This window comes from Leucoraja erinacea, chromosome 19 (genome assembly GCF_028641065.1).
Source record: "Leucoraja erinacea ecotype New England chromosome 19, Leri_hhj_1, whole genome shotgun sequence".
Classification (NCBI taxonomy): Eukaryota; Metazoa; Chordata; class Chondrichthyes; order Rajiformes; family Rajidae; genus Leucoraja; species Leucoraja erinaceus.
This window is the reverse complement of record NC_073395.1, coordinates 8,323,382-8,345,972: the sequence shown is the minus strand read 5'-3', so window position 1 is coordinate 8,345,972 and position 22,591 is coordinate 8,323,382. Positions and strand designations below refer to the sequence as shown.

The 22,591-nt window shown below is 45.7% G+C and overlaps 1 protein-coding gene across 1 annotated transcript in view; it reads right to left on the bottom strand.

The window, feature by feature from the left end:
* ptprz1a (protein tyrosine phosphatase receptor type Z1a) overlaps nt 1-22,591 on the bottom strand; it is a 177,181-nt gene that overhangs the window by 45,054 nt on the left and 109,536 nt on the right. The window contains 4 exon segments of the mRNA XM_055650225.1: nt 1,595-1,739; nt 11,626-14,149; nt 14,952-14,998; nt 21,808-21,940. Coding sequence (XP_055506200.1) covers nt 1,595-1,739; nt 11,626-14,149; nt 14,952-14,998; nt 21,808-21,940 — 2,849 coding nt within the window.

Below are 22,591 nucleotides of genomic sequence, written 5' to 3'. Positions count from 1 at the left end.
AGCCAGTGGATGTAGTGTACCTGGACTTTCAGAAAGCCTTTGATAAGGTCCCGCATAGGAGATTAGTGGGCAAAATTAGAGCACATGGTATTGGGGGTAGGGTACTGACATGGATAGAGAAGTGGTTGGCAGACAGGAAACAAAGAGTAGGGATTAATGGGTCCCTTTCAGAATGGCAGGCAGTGACTAGTGGAGTGCCGCAAGGCACGGTGCTAGAACCACAGCTATTTACTATATACATCAATCATTTAGATCAAAGGATTATAAGTAACCTCCGTACTGACTTTGGGAACTACCTCTAAATGAAACGAGATGGCGCTTACAACCGATGTTGCAATACCAATCACCAAGTTGCTAAACAGAAGTTACTGCAGAGCAGCTGAAGCACAAAGAAACAAGAAGCAAAAATAGCATATTAAGCAATAATGTGTAACCATAAACCAGCATCTGCAATTCCTTCATTTACATCACATCACTTTCTGCTTGTCAGTGGGGATATAGTTACACATTGTTGCTCAATATGAAATTCTTGCTTCTTATTTCTTAATAAATCTTGTTTTAACACGCTCTAAGAATCTGGGCGACTACCCGATCTATTCCTCTCATTATTTTGTACACCTCCGTAAGGTCATCCCTCATCTACCAGGAAATCCGGTCCCAGCCAGCTCAACTTCTCCCTATAGCTCAAGCCCTAGAGTCCCGTCTTTTCTGCAGCAATTCCATTTGTGCACCTATTCCCGCCCCCATCTCCCTTCTGTTTTTTGTTTTTTCTCTTTCTTGTTTTTTTTGTGCTAAATTGTATGTATGCACTGAGTACGAGCAGCTTTCATTTTCACTGTACATGTATAGTGACAATAAATGGCATATATATATATTGAGGGACAATTTATATATATTTTTTACCAAAGCCAATTAACCTACAAACCTCTACGTCTTTGGAGTGTGGGAGGAAACCGGAGCACCCGGAGAAAACCCACGCGGTCACGGGGAGAACGCACAAACTGCACCTATGGTTAGGATCGGACCCGGGTCTCTGGCGCTGGAAGGCAGCACCTCTTTCCCAGTGCTCCACTGTGCCGGCCTGCCGAGTTATTTGTGCGTCTTTCCTACATTTATGAAGAGTTGGAACCATGTACATTTAAGGGGATTTTGTTCCCGCCATTTTCAAATATATTTTGTGGAATTCTCCTCATACCCACAGCATAAAAGGACGTTCCTTTACGAAGGAGACGATGAGGAATTTCTTTAGTCAGATGGCGGTGAATCTGTGGAAATCATTGCCACAGAAGGCTGTGGAGGCCAAGTCAGTGGATATTTTTAAGGCAGTGATAGATAGATTCTTGATTAGCACAGGTGTCAGAGGTTATGAGAAGAAGGCAGGAGAATGGGGTTAGGAGGGAGATAGATCAGCCATGATTGAATGGCGGAGTAGACTTGATGGGCCGAATGGCCTAATTCTACTCCTATTCCTTATGATATCTATTGTACCTTTTCAGAGGTCAGAAGCACAGTCTTCACAATTAATTTTCATCACATCTCCAAGCAAATGTTTCACAGCTAAAAAGGGAATCTGCATAATTTAAAGGCCACTCACCTCCAGTAGATAAGGACAGCTATCAGCATCATCAAACATAGGAAAGTTAGTGCTGACACCACCACAAGAGGGACTATTGCCTTTTTCTCAGCCTCTAAACCGACTGCCAGCCCGATACGAGATTCATGGCTGCTGTTGCTGGCTTCTGTGGTTGCAGAGAAAGGGGAACAAAAGATTAAGAACAGCTTTAACGTGATCAAAACTGGAATAGAAGCAACCAAAGTGCACTCGCGATGATGCAAAATTATATTAATTGTAGTTTTAACTAAAGCCGTAATGATGGTCCTGAATTGTTACTTGAGTCAGACCACTTACCTCGTCGATAGAGGGCATCTGCAATTAGTTTCAAGCAACTATGTAAAGCACAGGTGAAGGACATGAGCAAAGGCAGAATGAACAGCTGCAGAACCTATAGTTCCATTGCCACAAAGCCAAACAGCTTACCTCACATATATCAAAGCAGAATGATGTTGGAGGGTGTTAATTAGCGAGGGGTTTCTTCACCTTATTTAAAATGTTAGCATTTTAAATAGCGGTTCGGTTTCTGGAGAAATTATTTCTAATGTGCATCGTCACGGTCAAAACGCAATGGGCAAGAAAGCGCATCAGAGCCACTACTCCCTTCGAGGGATTAGGAGGTTCGGCATGTCCCCAACAACTCCCACCAACTTCTGCCGATGCGCCGTGGCAAGCATTTGATCGGGATGCGTCGCAGCTTGGTTTGGGAACAGCTCCATCCAAGAGCGCAAGAAATTGCAGAGAATTGTGGACCCAGCCGAGACTACCGCGCGCAAACCAACCTCCATCTACACTTCACGCTGCCTCGGCAAGGCCAGCAGAATAATCAAGGACGGAATCTCTAAGCTGGACACTCCCTCTCCCATCGGGCAAGAGGTACAGAAGTGTGAAAAGGCACACACCTCCAGATTCAGGGACAATTTCTTCCCAGCTGTTATCAGGCAACTGAACCATCCTATAAACAACTATAGAGCGGTCCTGACCTCCCATCGACTCAATTGGAAACACTCGGACTATCTTTAATCAGACTTTACTGGACTTATTTATCCCGTACACTAAACGTTATTCCCTTTATCCTGTATGTGTACACAGTGGACAGCTTCATTGTAATCATGTGTTGTCTTTCCTCTGACTGGTTAGCATGCAATAAAAAAGCTTTTCACTGTACCTCGGTACATGTAACTGTAAACTAAACTAAACTAAACTCAAGACCTGGCATTACTACACAGTTTGACAATAAAATATTGGATCAAATTAAAATTGAAATTAGCCGCGTGCAAAACATTTCAAGGGAACATTTTGTGGTGTTTCTTTAGTTTAGTTTTAGTTTAGTGATACAGTGCTGAAACAGGCCCTTCGGCCCACTGAGTCCATGCCAACCAGCGATCCCCGTACACTAACATTAGCCTACACACTAGGGATAAATTACAATTTTACAGAATACAATTAACCTATAAACCTGCACATCTTCGGAGTGTGGGAGGAAACCAGAGCGCCCGGAGAAAACCCGCGTGGTTATTGGGAGAACGTACAACCTCTGTACAGACAGCACCCGCAGTCAGGATCGAACCCGGGTCTCTGGCGCTGTGAGGCAGCAACTCTATCACTGCGCCACCGTGCCACATCCACTAATGGACTTTGTAAAGTGCTTTGTTAAGCACCGACCAAGCAATGTGACAAATCAAATTTACTTTGACTTTGGAGGATGAATCAGATACCAAAAAATAGTGGAATGTTGCTACTTTCCTATTTGCTGTTCTGCCCAGATTTGCTCAAAGTAAATCAACCTGCTTCCTCTCCTTCTTGCTTTGCCCCCTTTCAACTCTTGTGATCCTTAGATATCTCCATCTGTTTGTGAACCATCTTGTTCTCTGTATCTCTCAGCAATGCTGTGCTGTATATCGACCAGGGTCAAATTAATTGTTGTTCCTTGTTGTAAACTCTCCTTTTACTGCTGTATTGACTTTACCAACTATGGGGCTGCACAGGTCATCTCAATTGCAGTGTCCTTGCACAGAATACTGTACATAGCAGTCAACGTGACCAAGGCTCCCTCGTCTGTGGGGCCATCACTTTGGAGTAGGAAACACAGTGATGGTTTCTCTATCAACAAGGAGTCAGGGGCTGCATGAGTGGAAGTTGGGAAGGGGAAAGGGATAGGCAACACTCTAGGAAAGAGGGGGGAAGTACATATCATTTTATGTGGAAAGTGAAATTTTTAAATTCTTTTATTTGTTTTTAAATCTTTAAATGGGCTCGCCCCGCCTTACCTCTCTGAGCTGCTTCATCCATACGCTCCTGCCCGGTGCCTCAGGTCAGCTGATCAGCTGCTCCTGGAGGTACCGAGGTCTAAGCGGAAGCTCAGAGGGGATAGAGCCTTCTCTGTTGCTGCTCCAGTACTATGGAACACCCTGCCGTTGCACATCAGACAGGCCCCCTCACTGTCCATCTTCAAAACCAGTATTAAAACACATTTATATTCCTTGGCTTTTGACCCTGCTTGAGGCTTTGCTCCTGTTTTAGTGCTTTTAATGTTTTAAATTTTATTGTTGACTCTCTCTTTTAATGTTTTTTATTGTCGTGTAATAATTTTTTGTCCATGATTAGTCATGTACAGCACTTTGTTGCAACAGTGGTTGTTTTTAAAGTATAAATAAAGTTATTATTATTATTATTATTATAACAGATGGAGTTATGAATGAATACAGCATGGAAAGAAGCCCATCGCCACAACTTGTCTATGCGACTAAGATGCCTGATCCAAGCAGGTCCATGTTTGGGCCATGCCCCCTATAAACCTTTCCTATCCATGTACCTGGTCTTCAGTTTTTCAGTTTAGCTTAGTTTAGAGATACAGCACGGGAACAGGCCCTTCGGCCCATCGAGTCCGCCACCAGCCAGCAATCCCCACACACCAACACTATCCTACACTTTATACACTTATTCCACGCCAACTAACCCACAAACCTGTAGGTCTTTGGAGTGCGGGAGGAAACTGAAGATCTCAGAGAAAGCCCACGCAGGTCACGGGGAGAACGTACAAACTCCGTACGGATAGCACCCATGGTCGGGATCGAACCCGGATCTCTGGCGCTGCAAGTGCTGTAATGCAGCAACTCCACCCCTGCACCATCGTGCTGCCCTTTAACTATTGTTTTTATCTTTTTAAATACCTTTTTTGGTTGGGAAAAATATCTTGGCACATACGCCTGTTAAACTTTCCTTTGAATGTACCTAGCCAAATGCATTATTTTTGATAAAACCATTTTTTGGGGACAAAATGTCTTTAAATATTGTTATAGTAGTACATGCAAGATCTACTTGCTCTGAAAACTCGTTCCATTTACCCACCAACCTTTGTCTGATAAAGGTGTCCCTCAGGTTCTGTAACCCTTCCCCCTCTCACCTTAAACCTCTGCCCCCTAGTTATTAATCCCCCTATCGTGGGAAGAGAATATTCTCTGTGCATTCACCCTCTCTATTCCCCTCGTGGTTTGGTAAAACTCTATAAGACCAGCCTACTGCGCTCCATGGAATAGAGTCCTCGTCTGAGGTGTGATCTTTGCACGTCATAAATGCAACTGAACAGGAGCTTGTGGAAAAAGGCGATGTGAGAGGATCTGTAAACATTGCCATCTGCTGACAGATATTGCAAACTGCAGCGTAAAATGCAGCCGGTAGCTAAACACTTTAATTCCCCTTCCCATTCCCGCACAGACCTTTCCATCCCAGGTCTCCTCCATTGTCAGAGTGAGGCTAAACGCAAATTGGAGGAACAGCATCTCATATTTCGCTTGGGTAGCTTACAGCCCAGTGGTATGAATTCTGATTTCTCTAACTTCAGGTAGCCCCAGCATTCTCTCTATCTCCATCCCTTCCTTCCCCCATCCAAGTCGCACCAGCTTCTCGTTTTCACCCAACAGCTAGTGGCCTGTTTCCTTTACCATCGTGACTTTTTTGCATATCTTTCATTCATTGTTCTTTATCACTCTTTATCATCGCCTGTATCTCTCGTTTCCCTTGTCCCCAACAAGTCTGAAGAAGGGTCTCGAGCCGAAACGTCACCTATACCTTCTCTCCAGAGATGCTGCCTGTCCCGCTGTGTTACTTCAGCTTTTTGTGTCTATTTTCAGCTTAAAATGAATGTTGATACACCCGGCAAAATGACTATGTGGAACCCCAGCTGTAAATCCATTTTACTCCCAGGTATTAAATTATTCAGTGTGTGCTTCCACAGGGCAGCTGATGCTGTATGTCCACACTCACAATGTGTACAGTGGAGAATAAATTCTTGTTCAACAGGAGAATTGGCAATTTTACATGTGGAATCGTCAATGGGCTTCTGTTAGATCTCTCCGACACTTCCATTGCTGCTGCCCACTGCTCTCTCCAATCCATTCATCCTCACTGTCTCAGTCTCCAGTCCAACATCCAACTCCCTCCACTCCAAGCTCTCTTTGGCCTTTCCCCACACCAATTATGGTCACAGAGTCACACTGACATACAGCGTGGATGGGGTGTCAGAGGTCATGGGGAGAAGTCAGGAGAATGAGGTGCGGAAGGAGAGTTAGATCAGCCGTGATTAAATGGTGGAGTAGACTTGATGGGCCAAATGGCCTAATTCTACTTCTATCCCTTATGACATGAGCATGGAAATAGGCCCTTCAGCCCAACTTGCCCATGCCAACCAAGATAGTTCGTAAGTTCCTGGAGCAGAATTGGGCCATTCGGCCCATCAAGTCTACACCGCCATTCAATCATGGCTGATCTATCTCTCCTTCCCAACCCCATTCTCCAGACTTCTCCCCTTAACCCCTGACACCGCCATCTACGCTGGTCCCATCTGCCCGCATTTGGCCAACATCCCTCTAAATCTCTCTGATCTAACCACAATCCTCCCGTCGGCTCCTCCACTGTGATATCTTGCCTGAACGGTGAGGAAGGATGTGCTGGCGCTGGAGAGGATCCAGAGGAGGTTTACCAGAATTATCCCAAGAATGATTGGGTTAACATATGATGAGCGTTTGTCGGCACTGGGCCTGTACTCACTCGAGTTTAGAAGAATGAGGGGGGATCTCATTGAAACAATCCGAATAGTGAAGGGCATGGATAGAGTGGATGTAGAGAGGGCGTTTTCACTAGTGGGAGAGTCTAAGACTAGTGGTCGCAGCCTCAGAATTAGAGGATGTTTCTTTAGGAAGGAGATGAGGAGGAAATTATTTAGTCTTAACCAGGTGACCAAGCCAAAAGTAGCCCAAATCAACACATCAGGACCACCTTGTTTAGGTTGTGATATTAAATACAATTGTAAAGTACGTAACTACACTACCATAGTGAACAAACTCTCCAATAACATTTACATCATGAAACCTATTGCTATTAACTCAAAGGTAGACAAAAATGCTGGAGAAACTTAGCGGGTGAGGCAGCATCTATGGAGCGAAGGAAATAGGCGACGTTTCGGGTCGAGCCCCTTCCTCAGCTATTAACACAAAGTTCCTTACATTTAGAACTTCTACTTCAAAACTCGGGCGATGTAGATATTGATGGGACTCGTATTGAGTCATTTCCATCTTACAAACTTAGCTGTTCTTACTTTCCCTTTGAAAGGGGAACTTCCCATTCATATTATCACGAGAAAGTAGGAACAGAGATTTTAAAGTGGTAAAAAAAACAAAAATCATGCATGTTTTGTGACATCACATCAACAATGATGAGGAAATGGGGAAACAAGGAACTGCAGATGCTGGTTTACCAAGGAAGGATGCAAAGTGCTGGAGTAACTCATCGGGTCAGGCAGCATCACTGGAGAACATGGATAGGTGACGATTTTGGGTCTGAAGACTGAAGACGAGCTCCGACTTGAAACGCCACCAATCCATGTTCTCCAGGGATGCTGCCTGACCCGATGAGTTACTCCAGCACTTTGTGTCTTTCCTTGACAATGAAGACCACCATTGTTCCCGCAATGTCCACAGAAGTGGAAGTAGTTTGCTGTAGATCATAATGTGATGCTTTAGACTCAGCTTTAGACAGAGCGGAAACAGGCCCTTCGGCCCACTGAGTCCGTGCCTACCAGCGATCACCCCGTGCACTAAAATTATCTTACACTCTATAAGGACAATTTACAATTTTACCAAAGCCAATTAACCTACAAACCTGTACGTCTTTGTAGTGTGGGAGGAAACTGGAGCACCCGGAGAAAACCCACGTGGTCACAGGGAGAATGCACAAACTCCGTACAGACAGCACCTGTAGTCAGGATCGAACTCGGGCCTCTGGCGCTGTAAGGCAGCAACTCCACCGTGCCACCCTTACTGAACCTAGTTACTGCTCTAACTCGACCACAAAATAGCTGTTCTATTCAGTAACAATCTATGCTGCTGGAAGAGGCAATGAGGTTTTTATCTGAAAATTAAATTGAAACACCCAAGTCAGTAGCCCCTGGAACTTGTATGGCTTGTAATTAATATCCAAAGATGATACTGATACCAAAAAAATATATAATCGAGCTGAATATGTCTTATCAGCTTGGTTTTGCAAATGCTACCTTAGAACAGGGCTAGGGTTAAATGGAGAGGTCTGTTACCTGGTTGGACATCATTTAATACTCAGATCTTAATTCCTTTTAAGAAAACATACTGTGGATGCGTGGCCCTGTTGTGCCACAGGCATCTGGGTGAAGAATACAGCGAACAGGAATATCACTTTGTGCAAAATGATGGAAGAACTGGAATTGTTTGGAATGAGAAATTGGTGTACATTATGGGCAATAACAAACCTGAATGGGAAAACGCAAATAAATTGAGCAACACATTAGTTGTCAGGTTTTTGCCCACCCACTGTAGTGCCAGTCAGAGGGTTGAGAGCGTGCGATGATCTCAGTAAGGAATAGAGAAGGCAATATGATCCCCACCACAATAACTACCCATCCCCCTCCACTGTCCAAGGACATATGAGCTACCCTGCACCCTAGAACCAAAACCCACAGTATCTTAGGCTCAGGAGGATCATGGGATCCCTGAAGATTTAGCTCCGAGGGCTAAAGGAATCAAGGGATATGAGGAAAAAGCAGGAACGGGGTACTGATTTTAGATGATCAGCCATCATCATATTGAATGGCGGTGCTGGCTCGAAGGGCCGAATGGCCTACTCCTGCACCTGTTTTTCTATGTTTCCATGAGTTGAATAAAATATTCACTGAGTCCCAGCAAACACTATCATTTTACAGTAGAAAAGGAAACTAAAATCTACGAGGAACTCAGCTGACAATAAAAGAAATGGAGCATTTACTGGACTTTATCTTGCACTAAACGCTATTCATGTTATTCCCTTTACCCTGTGGACGGCTCGATTGTAATCACGCATTGTCTTTCCGCTGACTTGTTAGCACGCATCAAAAGCTTTACTTTACAGAAGCTCCAAAAAACGTACAGGTTTGTAAGTTCATTGGCTTGGTATAAGTGTAAATTGTCCCTAGTGTGTGTAGGATAGCGTTAGTGTGCGGGGATCGCTGGTCGGCGCGGTGTCGGTGAGCCGAATGGCCCGATTCTGTGCTGTATCTCCAAACTAAACTAACCTTTACACTGTACCTCGGTACATGTAAAAATAATCGACAACTCAGTGATATCATAAATATTTGATTTGATTCTCATTTATACTCTTTCGTATTATGCCGCAAAAACATATGTGCCTCAACACTCCAGTCCGATATGAAGATGTATTTGATAGATTCAGCCCATCTACATGTTTACAAAACCCTTTCCATGCAATGACTGTTATGCCAAAAGCTGCACGTTGAATTCTATTAAAAGATCTTGGTTATAATATTAGAATGAGGACAAGTGATTAGCTTCATTAGATTTAAATTCAAACAGTATTATGGGTTAAAAAGCAAAAAAATAAACTGCTGGTAAAACTCAGTGGATTATTATCTTGTTTAGGTTTTAACTCAAGACAACATTGTAACATTACATGTGAACTCATTTTTTCCCATGTCATTGGGTTACTTACCTCTCCAAATTTTTAGTTTAGAGGCACAGGTTGGAACCGGCCCTTCGGCCCCACCGAGTCCATACTGACCATCGATCACCCATTTACACTGGAGTTACGTTTATCCCACTTTCTCATCCGCTCCCGACGCACCAGGGGCCATTTACAAAAAGCCAATTAACCTACAAACCCGCATGTCCTTGCGGTGTGCGAGCAAACCGGAGCACCTGGAGGAAACCCACGCGGTCACGGGGGGGGGGATTGTGCAAACTCCACACAGACAGCACCCGAGGTCGGGATCGAACCTGGGACTCTGTCGCTGTGAGGCAGCAACTCTACCAGCTGTGCCACTGTGCCACCCTAAATAGAATTAAATATAGATGTACATAATGTTGTGCAATTTCAATTTAAATTGCAAAATTTTGAATCACAAAAGTTAAACACTGCCATCTTATTTACATTCAAAGGATGGTGTACTCACTTAACCAGTACAAATATTATTGTGTTTTTCAAGGGAATGGCTGGCCTTATATTTTATGGACTATTTTTTCTTAACAGAATTGTTGCCTTTCACTTGGCCGCAGTAAAGTGAAGGTAGTTGGATAAATTACATCAAAAAATTAATTTGTGCAGGCAGGAACTGCAGATGCTGCTTTGCACCGAATATAGACACAAAATGCTGGAGTAACTCTGCAGGACAGGCAGCATCTCTGGAGAAAAGGAATAGGTGATGTTTCGGGTCGAGGCCCTTCTTGCTATTGAGGGAGTGCAGCGTAGGTTTACAAGGTTAATTCCTGGGATGGCATCAGCTGTCATATGCTGAGAGAATGGAGCAGCTGGGCTTGTACACTCTGGAGTTTAGAAGGATGAGAGGTGATCTCATTGAAACATATAAGATTGTTAAGATTTTTTGGACACGCTAGAGGCAGGAAACATGTTCCCGGTGATGGGGGAGTCCAGAACCAGTTTAAGAATAAGGAGTAAGCCATTTAGAACGGAGACACTTTTTCTCCCAGAGAGTGGTGAGTCTGTGGAATTCTCTGCCTCAGGGGGCGGTGGAGGCCGATTCTCTGGAAGCTTTCAAGAGAGAGCTAGATAGGGCTCTTAAAAATAGCGGAGTCAGGGGATATGGGGAGAAGGCAGGAACGGGGTACTGATTGGGGATGATCACATTGAATGGTGGTGCTGGCTCGAAGGGCCGAATGGCCTGCTGCTGCACCTATTGTCTATTGTCTATTCAGACGGTAAAATCTGGAGACCCAGTCTGAAGAAAGGTCTCGACCCTAAACGTCACCTATTCCTTTTCTCCAGAGATGCTGCCTGACCCATAGAGTTACTCCAGCAATTTGTATCTATCTCCAAAAATACCTTTGTTACTTACTGAACTTAGAAACACAAGAGAAAACCCAAGGATAAAAAATTATCAAGCAAAATATCCTCAGATACATCATCTTCTGTGTATTTCATTTTTGGTTCTACTTTGCAAGGAGAGTACGCAGTTCCTTATATTGATATGTTTGAGGTCTGCTGTAATGCTGAACTGTTCTGTTACACACTTCCCAAATTACAAAGCAGGTCACCAACAACAAAGTTCAACCACTTGCCGAATTTTGATATAGCTACGTTAATATTTCAGCGTTTTGCCATGATTCCTCGATAGCAGCTCATTGTAATCTGCCCAGGATACATACTCTCAAGACCACAATTTCTCAATTTAGTATGAATGAATTCTCAAAAAAAAGTTGTTAAGTATTAGCACAGACTAGGAGAAACTATTGAACTAAGTTGAACTATGTTTGAAAGTAAAATGGAGCTCCATGTTTGTTGATTTACTAATCCAGTGTTTCACTGCAGGTCAGCGTTTAAAGTTGCTATCAACCGTTATTATAGTCACAGGCACAGAAATGAATGAGACGACTTGGACTCAAGTCCATTCAGACTTCATTGCACCGGCCTAGTACCTTGCGAATCACATTCATTGCACCTTGCGCTTTTTCAAGTTATTTTCAGACGTGACTAACCTGCCTCATATACGTCGAGTAACGTTGTTTCATGGCCACTAGTTAGAGATGGAGGTGAAGCCTGTGTTGTCCGTGGGTCTGCTGCTTTACCTGTGTCTAGTGCTCTATAATCATACTCCAGGGAACTTAACACCACTGTCGTCCCATTGACAATTAGACTATCAGACGCACTCTGGCCAGAACCACTCCCCTCTTCGTTGGTCATGAAAGAACGGGTCCTAGACTGTGACAGGGGCAGGTGTGTAGTTCCTGCGGTGCCCCAGTGAGGTCTTCCTATTAGTCGTGGCCTCTTGTGCTTTCCATTAGGTGCAGTGTGAGTCGTCTGGTGATCTGCGTCCGCCTTGGAGCGTGACCGATGGGAGCCAGGAGTGGCGACGAAGGACTTGTCTTCGGACGATGCCGGTGGTCCGGTCATGACCTGGGGATACTGACTATTCTGCTCCACGTCCGAGTTGGATATCTGCCCGCTGAGGTGGGTCAAGGCCTGACCGCCAGGCCTGGGGCGCAATGGCGTCGCCCGGACACTATCGTCTGCCTCAGACAAATCAACGTCAGCACCAGAAGACCACGATTCATCACCGTGACTTTGACTCAGCAAGGTGATAGAGGAAGGCACAGGAGGAGGAGGTGGAAACAGGGCGGCAGAAGCCGTCATGATAACCTCACTGCTGGGAGCTGCAGTTGGAACAGAAATATAGGCAACGTCATCACTCGATACGGGCGGGCTACCGGCTACATTAAACTGGGCACCGGATACATAAGGGGGCGCGCTATCGGTGGAGGGGAGGAGGGAAACAGAAAGCGTTGTCTCGGTTCTCAGTAACGTTTCGGTGTCATTCAATACCCTTGTACTGCCAGGCAGAGTAAGAGTAGGATGCAGCAACAATTCAGGGCTAGAGGAGGCAGGAGGATCTGGAGTCGACGTGTGATTGCGGGGGGAGACAGTAGCAGACAGAGGCATTTTGCTTTCGGAGAAGGTAGGGATGACTTGAAGCGCCACATCAGCGACAACAGAGGGTGCGGAGGTGGCAGGCAACGTCTCGCCACTGGGTACCAAAGCGGAGGAAAGAGCAGGAGTGGCGCGGAGAAGCACCCCGTCCTCTGGAGAAGTTGGACGGGTTTGAAGAGACGTTGCCGCGCTGGGCAAGGGAAGGGCAGACTCAAACAGCACGTCACCCGCGGAGGTAGCAGCAGAGAGGGGCTGCTCCGGCCGATGGCTGGAGGCAGCAGGAGGCACATCCGGGGATGCAGAAACTCCGGAGGAGGCTTGAAAGTCATGGAGAGGTATCTCGCTAGAGAAGGAAGCAGGAGAAGCTTGGAGAGACTCCACGTCACTAGCTAAAGGGAGGGCGGCTTGGCGGAGCACATCAACACTGGCTGGCGGAGAGCGAGGCAACCCCACGTCATCGTAGGAAGCAACAGAGGTAGTCGCAAGCAAGGCTTGGCCGCTAGCTGGGGGATCAAAGGTCACACTGAGCGAAACGGGATGGCTTGGTAAAGCACGGGTCGCTTGAAGAGACACTTCACTACTAGCAGGAGCAGAGGATGGAGACAAGGGCAGACTGGACAAGGAGGGAGTCGGCTGCAGCTGCACTTCATTGTGTGAATAAGCAGAGGTAGCACGAAAGGACACTTCTCTGTTTGAGGGCACGACAGTAGCTCGGAACACCATCTCACCCGTAGAGTAGGAAGAGGTAGCCTGGCCTTCACTCTCTTTGGGCAAAGTGTTTAACCTGCCAATGGAATCAAGCGTATGGTAGAGGTACATCTCTTGACCAGCGGGAGGTATAGTTACAGAAGCTATCTCCTCACTGGGTGGGTTATCAGTGGAAGGCATCATCTGAGCTGGACGGGAGGTGGCTGCGGAACCAACCCAACCAAAGACTACATTCGGTTCCCGGGAGGCCATGGCTTCACTCCTGGAGGCAACTCGCTCTGCGCCAGAATCCACCAGCGAAGGAACTGTGGTCGTGTCGGGCCACGGGTCAGGGGTTGGATTATTCGCACGAACCACTTGCGACGTGGCGGGTTGAGGGACAATCCTGGCGTTGACGGCGGATGCGTGGAATATGGCGTCGGACTGCGTGGGAGCACCGAGGCCCGGGATTGCCTGGGATGCAACTGGACTTCCTGTTTGTTGGGAGTCAGTGAACATTCTATTCGACTCCGGGGATCCCATGGCGGAAGAATAGTCTGAATCCTCTTGAGCCGACGAAACGGTGGTTTGGGCGTGCTGAGGGCGCTGAGGACCTCTGATATCCTTGGACGACGTTTCGATGACAGGGGAGGAGGACGGGTAGATGATAGCGTCAGGATTGGCAACGTGGGTGGTCATTTCTTCAATCTCGTTGACTAAATAACTTTCATTAGGAGCAGCATTTGCTGTCCACTCCTTCTCATTAACAGCCATGGGCTTCTCAGTTTCACTTTCCATATCCTCCCCATTCCATCTGGCAATGAGAACTGGAGTGGTGTAGAGCTCGGGTAAGTTTGCCTCTGCTCTTCCTCGATCCTTTTCTGTTAGCTGGAAGCAGAAAGAGAAAGAGAAAAAATCTTGAGGAAACCTGATCTAGATGCACAGAGTCTCTTGCCCAGAGTAGGGGAATCGAGGACCACACAGGTTCAAGGTGAAGGGGAAAAGATTCAATAGGAATCTTGAGGGGTGACCTTTCCACACAAAGGGTGGTGGGGGTGTGGAACGAGCTGCCAGAGGAGGTAGTTGAGGCTGGGACTATCCCAACGTTCATGAAACAGTTGGACAGGTAGACACAAGTGCTGGAGAAACTCAGCGGGTGCAGCAGCATCTATGGAGCGAAGGAAATAGGCAACGTTTCAGGCCAAAACCCTTCTTCAGACTGGATAGGACAGGTTTGGAGGTGTATGGGCCAAGCGCAGGCACGTGGGACGAGAGTAGATGGGACATGTTGCAGATACAGGTTTATACCGAAGGTAGACACAAAGTGCTGGAGTAACTCAAAGGATCAGGCAACGTCTCTGGAGAAAAAGGATGGGTGACGTTTCGGGCTCGGTACCCGTCTTCGGACTGAATGTAGAGAGGGGGGATCTGGAGGTAGGAACAGGCCATAAAAAATCAGGGCCACTAATAGATGACCAGGGAAGGGTGGAAGCCATAATGTGACAAATAGGGTACCATTGGCAGGGCCCGCGGTCGGGATCGAACCTGGGTCTCTGGCGCTGTGAGGCAGTAACTCTACCACTACGTCACCATTCCCCCCCCACCTCACACCCACATCTGAATCTACACAAGGGGCAAATCTTTTAAGCTGGGATTCAGGTTAAAGGAATGATTTAAGTGTCTTCATTACCTCCAAATCTTCAAATGCACCGTGAAAATCCAGAAACACATCATAATCTGCAATGTATCCAAACAAAACAGACGTAATTAGACTAAAATAGGTTCAACAGAAACAATGTTCACACAGGTGATCTGGTTGTTTATACTGGGACATCATGATATATGAAGCCTAACAAGCAACACACATAATGCATATTATACTGTATACATGTGCTCACTTAAGACTTTCCAAGGAATCAGATGTTGATTAGATGGTAGCCATACATCTCAGCTCTTCCTTGTCCAATTTAAAATAAGCCATGTAAAGCAGAGTGGATTTGATGGCGGGGAATAAACTACCAGTCTGTTATTCTGGTCCAGATTACTGTCTCTGGAAACTTGACCCCTGGATGTCAGGACGGGCCGTGCAGGACATAGGTACAGTGATGTGTAGGAAGCAACTGCCAATGTTGGTTCACGCCGAAGACAGGTACATGTCACAGGAAAAATGTTCCCGATGTTGGGGGAGTCCGGAACCAGGGGTCACAGTTGAAGAATAAGGGGAGTTGGCCATTTAGGACTGAGATGAGGAAAAATACCAGAGAGTTGCGAATCTATGGAATTCTCTGCCACAGAAGGCAGTGGAAGCCAATTCACTGGATGTATTCAAGAGTTAGATTTAGCTCTTAGGGCTAATGGAATCAAGGGATTATGGGGAGAAAAAGCAGGAACGGGGTACTGATTTTAGATGATCAGCCATGACCATATTGAATGGCGGCGCAGGCACGAAGGGACTAATGGCCTACTCCTGCACCTATTTTCTATGTTTCTATAATGCTGGAGTAACACAGTGGGTCAGGCAGCATCTCTGGAGAAAAGGAATAGGTGACCTTTTGGGTCGAGACCCTTCTTCGTACTTCTCTCAGTCTGAAGGCGGCCTGGACAGAAGAGGGAGGACAGTTCGCTGGACGATCGGATGGAGGCGACGGCTAAAGGTCCTGCAGCCAGGACAATGGGCCTTGATGGCCAGCTGCAGCTCGGACTTTGAAAACGGGGCGGCCAAAACCTGGCGACTCTTGTATACAATCTCAGTGGGCTACTTCTATGCACTTTGTGCTTAATCTGGGATTTAGTTAAACTATGGCAATCCTTTACTGGACTGTATGCAAAAAAATAAAATAATTTTGCTGCACCTCGCGACACGTGAAAATAAAGAAATAGTGAACCATTGAGGCGAGGAGGATTCTCTTTGCAGAGAGCAATATAAATCTTTGGAAGTGTCCGGCTCAGATGTCCTTACATTGGGTAGAATAAACACTGGGATTCAGAGCTTTTAGAAGAGTATCAGAGGCTCAGGGTCTGAATGGAAAAGCTGACAGTACACAGAGCTATCAAACATTTAACATTACATCTGTAGTGGGTAAGTTACTGGAGGGATAAAATATACACGCATTTCACAATGGATGCTTAGGGATAGTCGTAGTTTAGTTTAGTTTAGAGGTACACCGCGGAAACAGGCCCTTCGGCCCACCGAGTCCGCGCCTACCAGCGATCACCCCGTACACTAACACTTTCCTACACGCCAGGGACAATTTACAATTTTGCCGAAGCCAATTAACCTACAAACCTGTACGTCTTTGGAGTGTGGGAGGAAACCGGAGATCCCGGCGAAAAGCCACGCAGGGCACGGGCAGAACGTACAAACTCCGCACAGACAGTGCCCGTAGTCAGGATCTCTGGCGCTGTAAGGCAGCAACTCTTTGCGTTGTATACAGGAGAGCATACAGTATCTCATGATGTGTTTGTACAGGAGGTACAGTTAACCCAGGAGGCAGATGAGGTCCATAGTCGCTGTGGACTACAGCACAGCCTTTGGTTAGGTTGCGCATGGTAGGCTGCTCGGGAAGTTAGATCGCACAGGCTTGAGGTACAGCCAGCAAACTGGATACATACTTGCCTTAGAGGGAGGAAGCAGAGGTGGAAAGTTGACTTTCGGACTGGAGGCCTGCGACTAGTGGGGTGTCAGGGATTTGGTGCTGGGCCCATTGCTGGAAGGGCTAGTCCTATTTTTGCGAATGATTCCATTCTTATAGCGTCTTAAGAGTCATACGGCGTGAATCAGGCCCTTCGGCCCAACTTGCCCACACCAGTCAAGATGTCCAATCTAGGCTAGTCCCACCTGCCTGCGTTTGGCCCATATCCCTCTAAACCTGTCCTAGTCATGTACCTGTCTAAATATTTCTGGAACGTTGAACAATGCAATAAAGAATGAAACTTACGATTCATTCTGTACATGTAGACAATTTGGGTATGATTTTGGACAATAGACAATAGATGCAGGAGTAGGCCATTCGGCCCTTCGAGCCAGCACCACCAATTTTTTGTAATTAAAGGATGCTTTTGTAATCATTTCACAGATGCATGCAGTATACAATAGGTTCTTTTTATTTTGTTAACCAATCTTTAAAACTAATTAAAGGAAACAAGAAAAACATTACAATACAATGGCCAGAATGTCTTACCTTAGCTTTGTCCATGCATTGCTGTAAAGAAATGGTGGTGAGATTCCCCAGTTTCCTTGTAGCTAAGCAATGAGTGGTTGTAAAGTACAATCCTGTCTTAAACCATTCACGGCAGATTAACAGGCATTTTTCTCAACGGTGAACACGTCAAGTTAAACTTTATTTTCCGCACTACGCACAGACCAGCGCAAAATAGGTCCCCGAATAGGTTTTACTAGTTGCTACTTTGGAATATTTTTAGAAGCCACAGTCATTCCAAAAGTATAAACCGAGATCCTGACATAATATTTCCCGTCAAGTTCAAAACAATGAACGAGTATAACAAGTCTCAACCTATTTATTAAATCGAGTATTAAAGGAATAGATGTGTGGACAGATTACAGAAATAAGCACAAACAGAAATGTAGACAGGTTTGATAGGAAGAGCTTTTTCCACTCAGAGGGTGGAAGGTATATGATCAGAGGAGATAATTAAAAGAGGTGCAATAATATTTAACAGATACTTCGGCAGGTACATGGATAGCAGAGGTTTCAAGGGCAATGGGCCAACCACGGGCCATTGGGACTAGGTTAGTTGGGGCATCTTGGTTGGCATTGATGAGAAGGGCCTGTTTCCGTGTTGTATGACTCTATGCTCATGTTTTCAGATAAGCACAAGTCGGGGAAGCACAAATATGCACCACTATGGATTTTGTTTTGGATCACACGTGTTTCTATCCAAGAATTCACCCCCCCCCCACCCCCCCCCCCCCCCCCCCCCCCCCCCCCCCCCCCCCCCCCCCCCCCCCCCCCCAGGCGATCTGTTGCCGACCGTTATGCGTCTGGCCCCTTCTTAACTCCCGGTCCTTTATTCTCATTCCCCCTGCTAACAGTCTGAAGAAAGATCCCGTACCAAAACATCACCCATCCATTTTCTCCAGAGATGTTGCCTGACCTGCTGAGTCAAAGCCTTGTCCCACAGTACGAGTTCATTCCAGGAGCTCTCCCGAGTTTAAAAAAAAAAATCAAACTCGTGGTAAGCATGGAGAATGAACGTAGCGGGTACGTTGGAGCTCGAGGACGTCTCTTAGCGGCTCGTATCGCTAACGGCAGGTACTCGGGAAGACTCGTGAAGATTTTTCAACATGTTGAAAAATAGTCACGAGTGCCCCGAGTACCGACGAGTGGCCATTACCGTAAATCCCCGAGTTTGAATCAGGGCAAACTCGGGAGAGCTCTTGGAATGAACTCGTACCGTGGGACAGGGCTTTTACTCCAGCATCTTGTGTCTATCTGAAGAGAAGTGAAAGCAGACTTGATGCTAAATGCAGACAACTTTCATTCATTTGTTCTATATCTCCCTATATCACCGTCTATATCTCTCGTTTCCCTTTCCCCTGACTAGTCTGAAGAAGCGTCTCGACCCGAAACGTCACCCATTCCTTCTCTCCAGAAATGCTGCCTGGCCCGCTGAGTTACTCCAGCTTTTTGTGCCTATCTTTGGTTTAAACCAGCATCTGCAGTTCCTTCCTACACTGTGCAACAGAAAGAGCAATGTGTGCTGAAATTTGGGTTTCATTGTATCTTTTGAACAAGATCTAATCGTTCAAAGACTCGCTCCATTCCATAATGCCTTGTCCATTAACTGTGAGCATAGCTAGTGATCTATTGATGTGTGCAGAAGGAGTGTGAAAATCAATCAGAAACATCACAGTATGCATCTCAAAACAGTCTTTTATGCTCTAATGTGTTTAAAAATTTTAGACCAGCTCAATTCGATCTATTTTCTCTCATTGTTACGATCACCCACAAATTGTGATGAATTACATGGTGAGGTGTTTTTAAGTCTATACAAAATTGATGCAGCATTTCAGTTACAAACCAAATAATCACAAGTGCTGAACAGAAAGGCTTGTTACTATCTATTTTAACGTTAACCAGGCTTTCGAGAGTGAATCAAGTCACCCTTGACTCTCGAAATGTGTAAGAAGGAACTGCAGATACTGGTTTACACTGATGATAAACACAAAATGCTGGAGTAACTCAGCGGGCCAGGCAGCATCTCTGGAGAGAAGGAGGAGAGGATGTTTCGGGGGCAGGACTCTTCATCAGACCAAAAAGATCAGATGTTTAATGAAGAGTCTCAACCCGAAACGTCACCTACTTTTTTTCCAGAGATGCTGCCTGACCCGCTGAGTTACTCCACGCCTATCTTGCCTCCCGAAAGGTTTGGTGATTTCTATTTTGTGATTCAGTGGCTGGACTATTGGCCAGAGCTCTGGGCCATTGGTGCAGTGAAAAGGGTTTGAATCACACCATAACAGCTCAGGAATTTAAATTCAAGACATCAAATGAAAAATTGGCATTTTTTAAAACCAAGCCTTTGTTGGAATGCAACCGCCTTGATACAGTATATGTGGCGGCAAGGTAGAGTTGCTGCCTTACAGGGTTTGTTGCTGACTACGGGTGCTGTCCGTACGGAGTTTGTACGTTCTCCCCGTGACTGCGTGGGTTTTCTCCGAGTGCTCCGGTTTCCTCGCCCATTATTAAGACGTACAGATTTGTTGGATAATTGGCTTCTGTAGTGTGATTGTAATTCTGTAATTGTCCTGAGTGTGTAGGATAGAACTAATGTGCGGGTGATCGGTGATCGGTGATCAGTGATCGATGGTCGGCTCGGACTCCAAACCAAAATAAATTAATATAAAAAAGCATTTGGTTTGCTATTATCTTCCAGGACAACTAATCTGATATTCTTCGCTAACCCCTAACTCCAGACTCTCCATGGTTAATTAAAGATCGACAATAAACGCGAGCATCGCAATAACTCCCACGTCGCATGAATAAATGCACAAAATCTGTAGGAGCCATTTATGCTCAGGCTAGCTACTGTTGGCATATTATATTATTTTGCCTAGATATTTTTAGCAGTATTATTGTGAACACTTGGGGGCGGGCATTTTGATGCATAGATGGGCGTTACATATAGCGTATTGGACAGGGAGTGACCAGATTGGGCCAGGCACAGTGGTGGAGAGATACAGTTCTCACCAGAGTGAGAGAACAGAAAGCTACAACTTGGATGAGAATAAGGAGGACCTGGTTCGTTCATTTCTTTGTTTGTACAACTACTTCAATAAAGAATCAATTAAACTGGTAATAACGACGGGTGAAGATCAGTACTTTTTAAATCTGCATAAGGCCACTCCTACCTACCTGTGTAGTAATAGCAACGGAAAGTTGGACATTGGACAAGGAGGAAATTTCCATTACAAAATCTTTGTATATTTAATATTAAATAACTATCGTACACAGATAGGGTGGCACAGTGGCGCAGCAGTAGTGCTGCTGCCTTACAGCGTCAGAGACCCAGGTTCGGTCCTGACTACAGGTGCTGTAGTTAGAACGTCCTCCCCGTGACCGCGTGGGTTTTCTCCGGGTGCTCCAGTTTCCTCCCTCACTCCAAAGACTTTACAGGTTAATTAGCAAGGATAAAAATTGTGAAATTGTCCCTGGTGTGTAGGATTGTGTTAGTGCACGGGGAATCGCTGGTCGGCGTGGACTCGGTAGGCCTGTTCACGCACCGTATCTCTAAACTAAAATTAAACTAAGAAACAGAGTTTCTATCTCAGGTTGAGAACCTGTCAACATTCCACCATTTTCAGCTTGCAGCTTCTGTGGTCATTATGTTCTTCACTAGAATTTCTTTCTAGCTGTTGGGATAACGATGCGAGCTTCATTCTCTTTATAATCCCCTTAAATGTTCCTGAATTGTTGAAGTATCTGTTACGATCATGACCGAAAATAACTTGTTGTAAACATGCCTCTTTCATGTTCAGCATTTGCTGACAAAAAAACACAAATCTCTTCACACCAAGTAATTAACTGCGGAGGAGTATTTTGCCGCAGATGTTTCGATTGCAGATAGAAGCAGGAGAATGCGCTGGGTTCACCTTAGGAAGCACTCAAGAGAAAGCTGAAAGAGATTGGGCAGTTTAAGGTCTTTAAGATTGCCCGCAGGTTCAGATCAAAGCAGTAAGCACACAGTCAGCTGAGAGCAACTATCTTGCTTCCCAAAGAAAAATGCCATCAGCATCGTCTAGCCAGCTACAGTGAGCAGGGGAATCCCACCACCACCAAACAAGGCACAACATTTTCATTGCTAAGTGAAGATTTTCCTGTGAAGATCAGCACACTCCAAAGGGATCTTGTGCGTCAGTGGCAACCCGATTCTTCTAACCACGGCGAGAAATTTGAAACAAGGATTGGGGAGCAACCAGGGCTGCAAGTGCACAGAGTCTCTAGATTGCAGACCCATCCTACCACCAAGTGGACGGCCAAGCGATGGGCTGAGGGACTGCAGGGGAGAAGAGGGTTCACTTTTACCTGAGTCTTCAAATTCTGTGCCCATGGTTATGAGGAACCGGTCACTGTACACGCCATGCAGAGCATCTGTACACAGGGCGACCACTTGGACAGCGTAGGTGGCATTTGGCTGCAAGTTGCTGAGAATGGCTCCCTGGTAAATGAAACATTTGGGTTAGAATGAGAGGGCTTGGCAATTCATATTGCAGAAGAGTTTTACATTGCCAGAGACTTTTCATTATCGCCAATGGTTACAAAGGGCGGAAGGCGTAGAGTTGTTGCCTTACAGCACCAGAGACTATATAGTATAGTATAGTATATCTTTATTGTCATTTTCCTGAGTACTCACATACCCAGAGGAAACAAAAAAATGTTGCTCAACCAGTGTCTATTCAGTGTGCAGTAAAAAATAAATAGAAATAAAAATACATATATCATGAACAAATTAAACACTCTACTCTCTACTAAACATCAACAGGTGTTCCGATCGGCAGCGGCACCACAATGGCTCTGCTGCAGTGTGTCCAGGTTGGTGGTTGGTGCGCGATACTTTGGCAGGGGGCAAAGTCCGTTTATCAGTCTTATAGCGTGCGGGAAGAAGCTGAGGAGCATCCTGCTGGCTTTGCAGCTAATGCTCCTGTACCTCTTCCCAGATGGCAGGATGGAGAATATGTGATGCGATGGGTGGTAGGGGTCTTTGATGATGGAGATGGCTCTGCTGATACATCTCTTCCTGTATATGTCCAGCAGGAAAGGGAGTGGAGCAACAATAATCCTGCTGGCGGTCTTCACAATCCTGTCTAGT